At 45.9% G+C, this 13,433-nt stretch overlaps 1 protein-coding gene across 1 annotated transcript in view; it reads left to right on the forward strand.

The window, feature by feature from the left end:
- The window catches only part of C8b (complement component 8, beta polypeptide), a 41,769-nt gene that overhangs the window by 1,621 nt on the left and 26,715 nt on the right, over positions 1-13,433 (forward strand). Inside the window, 9 exon segments of the mRNA XM_013521573.1 lie at positions 3,412-3,555; positions 4,152-4,269; positions 7,748-7,904; positions 8,577-8,590; positions 8,769-8,980; positions 10,862-10,903; positions 10,905-11,000; positions 12,453-12,469; positions 12,472-12,584. Coding sequence (XP_013377027.1) covers positions 3,412-3,555; positions 4,152-4,269; positions 7,748-7,904; positions 8,577-8,590; positions 8,769-8,980; positions 10,862-10,903; positions 10,905-11,000; positions 12,453-12,469; positions 12,472-12,584 — 913 coding nt within the window.

A 13,433-nucleotide genomic window follows, 5' to 3' on the forward strand; every position in this document is an offset into this window, starting at 1 on the left:
CTACCAGCTTCTAACACCGAGGAAGGCTGCTGTTTGCAAAAGGGATGCAGCTGCCTAACAAATTGTGTGTGACAAGAAACTTGTTGTGTCAGGGCATTTCTACGGAAAGCCAAAATATATTGATGCACCCCGTCTATATAAGCTGATGGCTTGAAATTTACTGCTGACCTCATCCCACTGTACTCCATGAATCCATCTTTATTTTGGTCAGAGATGCCTGTTAGAAAGTGCTGGGAAGACCTGGACCCAGAGAAATAAGTCATCCTGCTGGCAACAGCATCCCGTGCACCCCTAGAAAAGGCACATCCCTGACAGCCCTTCTGTAGAAGCAGCACACGTTCAAGGCCTTACCCAGGATGTTTTATAGCATTATTTGTAATTACAAAACATCGGGGAAATGTGAATGTCCCTCAAAAGGAAGAAGAATCAATTAAATGCAATGCATGTCTTGGAATAGAACATCCAGATTTTTAAAAATGATGTAGATCTCTTTCTGTATCAACATGAAGAGGCCTCAGAAATGCAGTGTTGATTGGCAGAAGCAAGTTGCAGAATAAAATGCATGCTGTGGGGAAAACCCACAAGAGCAGTCCTCTACAGAGATAGGGATGTTTTTAATTAAAAAGATTTGGAGTGGACCTGAAGATTAACAACAGACACTGGGGCATGAGGATATGGTATGTGTTATTTTATTTTTTACTTCTCTAAGCGTGCTTAATTTTGCATAATGAAAAACATATAAAGGATTTTGAATAACAGCAATCAAGCCAGTTGGTCAAACTTTCCAAATGTCCTGGTTTGTCTCTGTATACACTTAAAATGGTGAAAGGCTCTCATAATAATCTACCGAGGCCCGCCTCTGACTCATCCTTTATGTGGCCCATGCTACTCCCAAGAATTAAAGATGCAATTCCATGCCAGCCTTTCTTCTAGATTTGCATTGTGTGGTACTAATAAACCACATGCATCTCATCCAATGTAATTTACAAACTCACTATTTATCCAGCTGATTACTTCATTATATTGCCACCTCCATAATGAAAATTGGGTACAAAAATGAGAGATCTGGTAGTTATAACTTTTTTACTAAGTTCTTTCTGTAAGTGATCCTCTTCTCCATTAACAGGCTTTCAAATCTCAGAGAGGGAAATAATTGTGACTCTTAATAGCTGGTGTGTGTATTACTTACCCTCTTGGTCTCTACTGGGGCCTGGAGTTGGGATGATCATTGCAAAAACACAATGCAACCGTTTTAAAGTCGAAATAGGAAGAGGGTACCCCGCAGAGCTGTCAAATACATAGTTGGGAGAAGCCAAATCACAGACAATATTGTTTTGTCAAACCTGTGCAAATTAGTAGATGGGAGCCCATTCGGAGGCCCCCCGCGGGTGTACAGCACTCTGCCTCCAGTAACCACTTAACCTTATCCACCTGTGGTTTCCAGTAGAGTCTTTGACCTTTCGTTAAAGATCCAGCTTTACTAGGCCATTGATTTTTGCTGGTCTCTGGGGCAGTCATGGAGATGAATTTCACCGTGGTTAATATCATCCTCTTTTTAGGACTTTTGCCAAGTGCGAAGTATTGTTAATGACCTTGTCTGGAATGACATCCTGTGTATTTAAGCTGGCGAAAACTCTGTGATGCTCTCCCTCATGACTCAATCTGGTACGCAGGGATGAGGGAGGCCTTAGGGTGACTGGAGGGATTGCTGGAGTGGAGGCCGGACCAGTTCCCTTCCACCCAGTGTGGGCAATGGCCACGGCACAAGCTCGGAAGTCAGACAGACCTCGGCTCAGATCCCAACACCACTGCATACCACGTGGTGACCGTGGACACGACTCGGTCTCTCTGGGCCACCCCTGTCTAGGAGCCCATTGTCCGTAGTTGCCTTCTGGCATTGCCGTGAGGATCAGATGTGGTGGCCTGGGTGAAACACAGCACAGTGCTTGCCGCGTACATCACAGGCTCTCTGCAAGTCATTCCTCCTCTTGTCTCCTTTCCAGGCTTGAAAAGAAACACACACTATCAACAGTCTCACAGTGCAGTCACTCAGGTGGAAGAAGCAAAGAATCACAGCACGTTCGTCATGCTACAGATGGGGACACTGAGGCTCAGGCAGAGTAAATAGCATGCTCACTCATTCACTCATGAACCACTGTGTGCCAAGGCAAGCAGCAGTGCCTTGACTTTAGCAGTGTGTCAGGCCCTGCTGCTTGACTGCTTTGCAGATGTGACTTTATCTGCCATCTCCCACCCCACACCCACTCACCTCTGTGGACCCTCCTGCCCTGTTATGAGTGTCTGTTATGGCTCCATCTCTGTTGGACAGGGGAGTGTTGTGTGCTCTGCTTCTCCCCTCAAGAATGGTCTCACCCTCCAAGGCAGTTTTTCATGGTCAGATCTGAATTTCTAGCACAGATCTCTCTTCCCAAATTGCAAACCCATGTAGAAACTAGGCACTAACATTCTGTGGAGAGCTGGAGCTCTGCCTACCTCAGCCATCTTCCTCAACGTAGCTTCTCCTTTGCTCTGTGTTCCTGTGCACTCACGCACTCGTACTGGGAACCCTTTCTCTTTCTAACAGCCCTTAAACCATCCAGTCACCCGTCACCAAGCACATCTCCCTCCTCCTACCAGTCCTGGTCCCTGGTCACTGCTCGGAGGCACTCCTGCACCAGCCTCCTGTCTGCTGCCCTGCAGCCTCGGGCTCTCCTGCCCAGCTGCCCCTGTCCCCCAGCATGGCTTTACCACGGGGCCTCATGCTTCAAAACCTGCTACCGAAGAAAGTGCCACAGCACTCAGCTGTGCGTTGTGTTTCTCTCCTTGAGCTGTAAGGCAAGCTGTGTGTTCCAAAGTCAAAACTGCATCTTACATTTCCGTATATCCCATGTAGCACAATATCTCGAATGCCATTTGTTCTCAACAAGTATTTCACAGACTCTTCACACGAGAAGGTACCTTAAAGACCATCTAGTCCAAAGCTCTCCTTTTCCACGGGATAAAACAGCCCAGAGATGCAGAGTGAATTACCCAGAATGATACATCGGGTGGTATTCCCTGCACATCTATAGCACTTTAGACTTTGTAAAATATTTAACTGTACACTATCAATTTTAATCCCAGAAATAACCTTGTGAAGTATGATTAACCACAATTGGAAAGTAAAAACTAAGATCATGCAGCTACTCTGGATTGTTTTCAATACTCCTCTGACCACAGCTAGCCATATGCTGGACACTTACTGGATGTTCAATAAATATTTGTTGGGGGAATAACCTGTACTGGAACAATAAACCAATAGCCTTGCACGAGTGAGCAAGTGTATATTTATTGGGTGGGTGAGCAGATGGTTGGAAGGGTATGGAATTCCTTTCTACCACTTGATTCTCTTCTTTCGTGATGACTTTTTAGAGGTGAAAGACCAATTTTCCTTGAGTCAAGTGCAGCCAACAAGAGCAGACAGGTGCGGAGTGTGGACATTGCCCCAAAGCCCGCTGACTGTGAACTGTCCAGCTGGACCTCCTGGACTGCATGTGACCCCCGTCAAAAAAAAGGGTAAGAACCCAGGCCTGGGAGAGCACGGGGCATCCGAGAGCCCTGGTCCTCAGTGAGATAAGTTGGGGCGTCACTGACAGTCCCTGTTGCACAGCCCTCTGTGCTTCAAGCAGCACTCACATCCTCTCCTTGGCCTTTCAGGGTTGTCAAGCACATCTGTCTTTGAGCTCCCTAGTTAAACTTCCTGCTTCCACCCTGCTCTTTGGACCCATCCCTTACGGTGCAGCCCAGGGGCCCTATCACAGGGCCAAGTCTGACCCACCTGTCCCCAGCTTGAAGCCATTCAAGGTCCGCCCCATCCTGAGGACCCTGCTAAACTCTGCATCTTCCAAAAGTGTCCCCGCTGCAGCACCCTGAGCATCCTGTCCTTCCTGCCTTGTCCCTGCCGTTGCCTCAGCCAGCACGGAACCTCTCCTGCCTCCTTCACTGGTAATTGTTGTCCAGAGTTTGAAATTCTGCCCAACCTCCTGTTCGGAGAAGGCTTTCCTGATGCCCTCCAGTTAGGTAAAATCAGCAGCTCCCTACCACCCCGTAGCCCGGCATTTACCATACCATGGTGTTTGTTAAATGTGTAAAGATGTATTGTGCATCTTAAGCATGCAGGCCCATTTTCAGGACATTGAATGTGCCTCATGGATATTGCTGCTTGAGCTCATTCTGCTTACAGACTTCTCAGTAAGGGAGCGGATGGTCATTGCATACTCTGCTAGAAAGGTTGGTAACCAGAAACTTAGAGCAGGTGGGTGACTTCGTGGGGCCCCCTAATAGCAAGTGCATGCCTGAAATTCAAGCCACTTATTCTTTGTGTACTGCTCTATTGATAAAACCTCACAGTTCCTCAGTGTTTGTCCTTTGGCCTCCCTCGTCAGGAGAGGGCTGACCAGGATTCCAGCTCCGAGAGCCACTGCTATGTCCAGGAAAAGAGAGCGGCTGCTGCCTCCCTGCTTGTTGGGAAACCAGACCTGTCATGGCTCAGACTCTAAAGAGGATGTGGAAGTGGGCCCAGGACAATTACACAGCTAATTGGATCAATGGTGAGAGCCAAGCAGGATTATTCAGCTCCCAGAGTAGGTTTTCTTGCTGAAGTTATCAACACTGATCCAATTATCTGGATAATTGCTTCATCTTCACTATAAACCAGGAAGACTCCACACGAGCCAGCCTGCCCGAGCTCTTCACGCCAGGGTCGCCGCTGTGACTCCCTCACCCAGACTGCGTCTCTGTCTGAAAGGTCACGGCTGGGCTTCAAGGACACCTCTCCAACCAGACGGGGGACGATGCTCCTCCATCATCTCACACCTTCAAACCCACTTTGCCCTGGGAGCCCGCACCAGTCATCTGGCAATGTGTCTTGATACATGTATATAATGGAAATCAGAGGAATTAGCATTGCTACCTGCTCAGACATCATCATTTCTGCATGTCGATGTATTCAGAATCTGCATGCTCTCTCCCTCAGCTACTTTGAACTGTGTAAGTAGGTGCTGCCCATATGCCATTGTGCTACAGTGTTAGAGCTGCTCTCCCACCTCCAGCTGTGTTTGGTTCTCCTTCTTGACTTCTCTCTGTCCCCCCACCTTCCTGACCCCTGTGACCTCTATTCTATTCTCTGCTTCTGTGTATCAGCTTCCAGTTACAGTGAGAACATGCAGGGTCTTTCCGTCTTTTTTCACTTAACATGACGTCTTCCCATTTCATCCATGTTGCTACAAATGAAAGGATTTCATTACTTGTATTGCTAAATAATATTCTGTTGCTATGTGCACTGCATTTTTTGTTGTTTATTTCCTTTGAGATATGGATCTCACTATCTAGCTCAGGCTTACCTTGAACTTGCAGTGATCCTTCTACCTCAGCCTCCCGAGTGCTGGGATTACAGGCCTGCACCACTACACCCAGCAACAGTTTTTATTTTTTATTTTTTTTTATTTTTTTATTTTTTGGTTTTTCTCTGGAACCGGGAACCGAACTCATGACCTTGCACTTGCCAGGCAGGCGCTTTGCCACTGAGCTAAATCCCCAGCCCCAACAGTTTTTAATCTATTTTTAAAAAACTCTGAAGACCAGTTTTTAATCTATTTATCTTCTGATGGACATTTTGGTTCATGCAGTATCTTCACTGAGGTGACTAATGCTGTAATAAGTGTGGTGTGCAGGTGTCTCCTCCATATAATGATTTCATTTCCTTTGCATATATGTATACCCAGATTGCTGAGTCATATGGTAGTTATGCTTCCTGGTTTTTTGAGAAGCCTTTACCTTGTTTTCCATAGTGCACCCACCCCTGCATCCTTGCCATTTGCCTATCATCAGTGGAGAAATATCTGCACGGATCATTTGCCCATTTTAAATTCAGCAACTTGGGAGTTTTTTGCTGTGGAGTTGCTTGAGTTCCTTACATATTCAGGATATTAATGTCATGTGAAATTACTACTTTGCAAGTATCTTTCCCTTTTGTAGTTTGTCTTTAACACTGTTGGTTGTTTCCTTCCTTTGTGGTGCAGAAGCTTCTTAGTTGGATATAATCCCACTTGTTTTGCTTTTGTTTCCTGTGCTTTTGAGGTCTTACCCACCCCCTGCTCCCAATCTTTCTAAACCAGTGTCTCAAAGTTTCTTCCTCTAGTAGTTTCATAGTTCTGGGTCTTATATATTTCCTTGATTCACTGGGGAGGCAGGTTCAGTTTCATCCTTCTGCGTGTGTGTATCCAGTTTCCCCAGTACCATTTATTAAAGAGTTTGTCCTTTCTCAGCTGTATGTCCTTGGAACTTTTGTTGCCAATTGGTTGGCTACAACTATGTGGATTTTCTATTCTGTTCTTTTGGTCTCTGTGAGTGTTTATGATTACCTGTGCTGTTTTGATTACTACAGTTTTATAGTATGTTTTGGAGTTTAAAAGTTGGGTAGTATGATGTTCTGGCTTTGTTCTTTTTCTCTCCCAGCATAAATTCAACCTAGGGCCAGGTACATGTGCAGCCAGTACTCTACCATTGGGCTATGTCTCTGACCCTTTTAAATTTTATTTTCTCACTAAGGTGTCTGGGCTGGGCTTCGTTTGCAATTCTCCTGCCCCATCCTACTGAGAAGCTGGGATTATAGACATATGTCCCTTCACCCACTTTAGCTTTGTTTTTTCTAGCTTGGGATGCTTTGACTAGTCTGGGTTTTCTGTGGTTCCATATGAATTCTGTGCTTGTTTTTTTCTAGTTCTGGGAAGAATGCTATAGTCATTTTGATGGAGATTACATTGAATCTATAGATTGCTTTTGGTATATGTATACTTTAACAGTATTAATTCTTATTATTCATGGTATTATTAATGAAAATGAAGTGGTTTATGTCCTTTTATTATTTTCATTTTGTGTATGTGTCCTTTAATTATTCTTATTATAGATTATTTTACTTACTTGGCATTTACTTCTAGACATTTTTGGGGGATATTATGAATTTGCTTTTTAAATTTCCTTTTGAGCTTATTCCCGATTTGTGTACAAACTGTTACTGATTTTTGTATAGTGTCTTTATATCCTACAACTTCACTGAATTTTTTTTATCCGTTTCACCAGATTTTTGATAGAGTCTTCAGAGGTTTTTTTAACATGTAAGACCATATTATCTGCCATCAGAGATAGTTTGGTTTCTCCTTTCCAGTTTGGAGACTTCTTAGCTTTCTCCTGCGTAATTCCTCTGCCTAACACTTCAAGTTTCACATTGTATAGGAGTGGTGGATGTGGACATCTGTTTTGTTCCTGATATTAGAGGAAGTACTTGCAGTTTTCCCCAGTGTAGCAGTACATTGGTTATAGTTTTGCTATAGATGACCTTTATTGTGTTGAGAGTTCACAACATAATTTCTTAAGGGTTTTGCAGAACTTAACTCTGTCCTGACTCTGCCTTCTAAGAAGAATGACTCTTTGCAAGCACAAAGGAGGGTGGGAAGACAGTTACCTAAGATCTACAGACCCACAAGTACAGAGGCCATCTAAGTGATATCTATGTTTGTTAGTACATCGTTTTAGAGTGGTTCTGCTGTCCTTTGTGCAGCAAAATCTTGACTTCAACTAAAATATGGAAACTGCCCATATATTCCCACTTCCTTCCTGGTATCCCTGCTTCCGTGGCCCCTCCTCTCCACTTTTCACTCTTCTCTTTGGCTGTGATGAAATTCTTTATGTTCTTTTGTCTGTCGCTCAGCTTTGCTCCAGCCACTTCCGCTACCGCATCACTCCTCTCTGCCATCCTCATACCACTTTCCACATCTGCCCCATGTTCCTACCCAGCTGCTGGGCTTCGCGTTCCAGCCTAGATGTCACTCCTCCTGAAAGCTTCTCCCATCCCCTAGAGGCCCCAGGTGAGCTCACAGAGCACACTGCACTGTCCTTAACATGTGCCCATCACACTGTGTGGCCACTGCTTGGTACCCACCACCATCTGGCACCACCACCTGGGACAGGCTAGAGGACATGGTTATGCTCTAAACCCAAGCAACAACAGGCAAGCTCAAGTAACATCTACCTTTTTCATCATGTGGTAGTATAATCTATATTTTTTGGAATAAATATGAAGAGAGAAATACAGTAATATTAACTACTAACAATTATTAATATAAAAGAAAAACAACCACAAGAAATTGGGTGTCTAGTATGTATCAGACAAACACAATGAGGTTGAGATTGCGTGCATATAATTTAAATTTCCAAGCTGTACATTTAGGCAATTCATTGTTCCCAGTTTACAGAGGGTAAACTGAGATTCATAAAGGTTACATCACCAGCTCAATATCATATAACTACAAAGTATCCATCAGTTGTGACTTCAAAGCACAGGCTTTTTCATATCTAATGCACCGAGTCTTTAAGAAACAAATGAGAATACACGAATCAACCCATCGGGGGCATTAAACCCAGAGATAGTGTGTTCTTTGCTATTGAACTGGCTACATAAGTCTACCTGCTAACTTTTGATTCCAAAGCCCATACCTTTTCCACATTGAGCAACTCTTGACTGGTCCCTGTAAATGCAGGGGTAGAAGACAAGGTCTGTGCCCTGAGAGAGCTCCCAGGCAAGTAGAGAAATGTCAGGCAAACAGACAACTGCAACATAGACCCTTAGGTGTACATAAGGGGGAGCAATGGGCTGGAGAGAGGCCACCAGACCACTCTGTGCTCTCCCGGAGCCCTCGCCTGCCCAGCGCCTGGGTGCACACAGTCCTTAGTGGTTGGGTTGGCAGCAGCCCCGTGCCTGGCTCACCCTGATCCTCTCCGCTTGCACTGTAGACACAGATTCTTGCTCAAGCCCTCAGTTCCATAGGGAACTGTGCACCTTCTCCGACAAGGAAGTGGAAGACTGTGTTACCACCAGGCCATGTAGAAGTCAAGTGCGATGTGCAGGCTTCTTGTGTCACTGGCAGGTAGGCGGCACAGACGGGTGGGGGACATAGAGGCTTTCACAGGAGATAAGGGCATGTGATGACAGAGGGATGAGCAGTGAGTAGTGCACATCAGCCTCATGGGACACACTGGGGCTCCTCCAGTCTCTGACCTCCTTTTATATGTATTAGTCCACGAAAAGTTCCTGCAACATAGCAGCATTATTATCCCCTCCTGACAACCTGAGAAACTGAGACTTGGAGAGGTTACTTATCCAAGATCACATGGCAGGGACATGGAACAGCTGCCCTTAGAAATTCTGGCATTCCGTTTACATGCACTGACATCAAAAGTATATGTTTCAGAATCAAAACTCCTGGGTCAGGGCTTACTTTGATTTTGTAATCTAAGGGAAATCACCTAACTTCCTGCATTTTGGTTCCCTTGATTTTCAACCAAGGATGATGTTAATACATTACAAATTTGTTATAAGCATCAAGTTATATCATAGCTCTTGGTAAATTGTGAGCTCTGCTAGCTCAGAGCCCTGGGGTCACCTGTTTAACTGGGTGATTAAATCACTTATGTCTGAGAAGTCTCTGGAGAGATACTCCCTATCATTCGTGTTTCTGCATCACCAAGTGATGCATGACATAGTTAGCAAACTTTATTAGTTATCAGAATAAAGGAAAAAATAAGCACAGATTGACAGAAGGGAGGTAGGAGCACACAAAAGAATAATTATCCACTGCAGAACCATGTAAACAGTTGTTTTACCAAATCATCTGTTCAGCTAATCCAAATAAATATATGTCTCTCTGTTTCTCCAAGTCTCTGGCCAAAACTAAGTGTACTTTGACTAAATTGTCTAGATGGGAGTTGCAGCTCTCCATATTCACTGCACCCATGTGGATTTGCTTCAAGATCTTTCAAAAAAGAGATGGGGGTTCATAGAGCAGTTTCTAGGGCTATTGCAAATGCAAAATGCCATCCAATAAATCTGAGAGACTTTTTTACAGTGTATCCATGGACTCATAATGGCCAGTGTTCCATGATTCTGGCCAGAGCCGTAGTGGTTATTCATGCAAGCTTTAGTTTAAATGCCTTGTAAGAAACTTCTGAAGACCAGCTCATTATTTTTCCACTGTTAAAATCCCAAGAACATTGCTTTAAAATGACCGATACATCTAGGGAGACAGAGCTACTCATTGTATGGGCTTTATCCCCTAACAGCTTGCAAATAAGAAAGGAAGTCAGGTCAGTGGGGAAAAAAAAGATTAGAGGAGGGCAAAAGTGAGGTATGTAATTTTTCACAGTCCAAATAGCTATGGTGCTGAAGGCAGTGTGATTAGACAGTTACAGGTTCCAAACTAACCTGGCTGCAAATGTTCCCTTGCACTGAGCCTTTGGCCCACAGAAACAGTAGCAGCTCAAGCCTTGCTATGAGTCAGTGCTATTTCACCTGCTCATTCACATTCTCTGCAATGTTATCAGGTAGCTGCGATGGCCTCTCCATTCTCGAGAGGAACAAATTGAGGCAGGGAGGTTTGGTGACCCATGCATGGGGGCTCGGCCAGTGTTGCTTCCCGGATTCACCAAACCTCCCTCTTGCCAGTCCCAGGAAGAGAAGCTCCATGGCCCCTGCCTGCACACTTGGTCCTTGCTTCTCAGGTTCTTTTCTTTGCTCCCCAATTCCTCTTCCTGAATGGCTCCAAATAATCTTCCCTTTGTGCTTTTAGGGATATAATCCTGGATTCTTTTGGAGTGATGTGGCAAGAGGGGAATAAACTGTTAGTGCCACTGTCACTCTGCCCTGATACACGAGGACTAATCAAACCAACATGAAAGGCCAGCAGTACCTCTGGCACCTAATGGTGCTTCTGCTATGATAGTTTCTCTCTCAAGAGCCTCGTGGCCTGCAGCTCTTTTTCCACCCCAGGGAGGTGATAAACCACAGACTTCTTTGCTGTGGGCAAAATGACTGGAGACCAGTCCAATGAGGCAAATGGTAGAAGTGTTTATAAAAAATGCCAGCATGAAATGAAGCACTACTGGGCAATTGGCCATCTGGCCAGTGGGTAAGCTACTGCACTCTTGTTGTGTGGATGGAAAAGAACAAGATGAAATGGAATCCTGGAGAGCAGAGCAGGAGTGGGTTACTCTGCTCCTTTTTTGGTAGAAAGGGTTGTACTGTAAGTGGGTGCCCCTCACTGCTCTCTGAGGACAGTTCCAAGTGGCCACAGGACAGTTGGCTGTGGACATCGGGACAGAGCTGTGCAAGGAAACCATGGAGGCTGCTCCCAGGTCCGGGATGAATCTTTATCTCAGCACTGATGATGTGATGCCAGGAGCTCGCAAAGCACTTCCCCTAGAGGCCTATTGACGACTTGCCCTTAAATTGTATCTCGGGTCTACTTGTGCTCTGTGGCAGGCTATGAGGGCAGCTACTGCTATTCCCTGGCTGCGTGACCTCTGAGCACACTTAGATATTCAGACTCTCAATTTCTTTACCTGGGAGGTAGGGATCATAATAACTAGTTTATAAGGTGGTTCTGAGAAAGCCCCTCTACCCCTGTGTAAGATTCTGCGTCTCTAAGAGAGTAAGAGAGGCTGCTAAGTGGTGAGGGGAGGGTGGACTTCCAAGGCATGCTCTGATCAGTCTGTGTTTTGACCTGCTGGAGATCTCTAAGTTGATGAGGTCACAGGAGCAAGGTTAGAAGGGCCCAAACTGGCCTAGCATCCACCTTACCTTCCAGCTACTTTCTGCAGCTTCTCAGCCTGCAGGTGGCGGAGTGAAACCCTCCCCTCACAAGCATTAAAAATCATCATTACTGCAAAGTGGGTGTGGTATTGCAAACCTGTAATCCCAGCCCTCTGGGAGGCTGAGGCAAGAGAATCACAAATTCCAGCACAGCCTAGGCAACTTAGCAACTTAGAGAGACCCTGTCTTGAAATAAAAAAAAAAAGAGCTAGAGATGTAGCTCTGTGGGAAGGCTTTGGATTCAATCCCTAACACTGTGAAGAAAACTTATCATCACCAAGTTATGAAGCCTGGAGAGGAGAACAGTGACCCTGAATGGAGTTCACCTCCACTCTAATGGAACTGCAGATCTCAGAGAAAGACTCTTTGCATAGGTAGAAGGGCTTTCTCAGAACCACCTTATGAGCTAGTTATTATGATCTCTACCTCCCAGATAAGGAAACCAAGAGCCTGAATATCTAAGTGAGCTCAGAGGTCACACAGCCACAGAAGAGCAACAGCCAAACTTGCAGTCAGCAGTGGGGTGCAAGTAGACCTGGGGAGGCCCTCACCCTAGGAGGAGCAGAGCAGCAGGAGGAACTGAGGGAAACGAGCAGCTAGGGCCTAGGGTGTGTGGTGAGTCAAGAGTGGGCCGTGGTGAGGCTGGGAAGCTGGCTGGAGCCAGACACCAAGGGCCGTGTGTGGAGAGCCACAGGGTTTCTGCTTTCACCCAGTAGGGGCTGCGGCACAAAGTCCTCACCATGTCACCATCGCCATGTCCACCTCACAGGATAAATTTGTTCACCAACAGTTTGGAGGGCCTGGTCTGGATCACAGGAACCACGCTGGTGGGCGCTCCCCCCACTCCACCCTGCACACGAGGTACGGGAAGCCGTATAATGTGGAAGGCTACACCCCACAGGTAAGGAACATCTGGGAGCCACAGCGGGGCAGGGAGAGACACTAGATGAGGACCTGCAGCCTCCTATGGGGTGACTTTGGACACATCATTCTTCTCTTTAGACTTCATGTCTTCTTGTGTACTATGGGTGGTCCATTCCCATAGACCTTGTGCAGAGGAGGATGGCTTTCCCAAGTGACAGGAGTAGGAGTTGCAGCAGCAGGAGTAGTACCAACAGGAACATCAACAGCCACCCTGAAGACAGAAGTACAGTTTAGGGTTCGGAGTTGCACAGGCCAATCACTCATCCTCCTGCTATCTGTGGGATCCCAAATGCTCTCAGCTTCTGCTTCTCTATCTTTAAGTTGGGGGCCATAACAGTTCTACCCAAGGGAGAGTAGATCACTAGTGGGCTCAGCACAGCTCTTGGTTTAATGAGTCCTTGTCCAGCTGACTGTTCTTGTTACCATTATTGCCAAGTACCTGCCTATCAAACCAGGCATTGTCCTAAGCATTTCAGCTGAAAAGTGTAGCACCATTGTCAGCCTGTGCTGTGATCATGCACACGCTCAGAAGCACATCTCACAGAGTGGGATTTAGAAGTGATTGTGTTACTGTGTTACACACACACATTTGCCACCAGATAAGGGTTCAGCTTTACTTCAGGCTAAGCTCTTTTCCCAATCCAGACCTCTGTTTCCTCACCTATCAATGAGGTGGCTAGACTAGACCGTCCTGACAACAGTCTCTGGGTCCAAAGTGCACGGCTCTCAAGGCTGGGCACTACCTCCCTTCTCCTTGCCCTCTCCCTGCCCCCCCAACCCCCCATGATTATTGGCCAATAAAAGCACAAAAGCAGCACATGGACCA

Source organism: Chinchilla lanigera, unplaced genomic scaffold (assembly GCF_000276665.1).
Source record: "Chinchilla lanigera isolate Chin_1 unplaced genomic scaffold, ChiLan1.0 scaffold00063, whole genome shotgun sequence".
In the NCBI taxonomy this organism is placed as follows: Eukaryota; Metazoa; Chordata; class Mammalia; order Rodentia; family Chinchillidae; genus Chinchilla; species Chinchilla lanigera.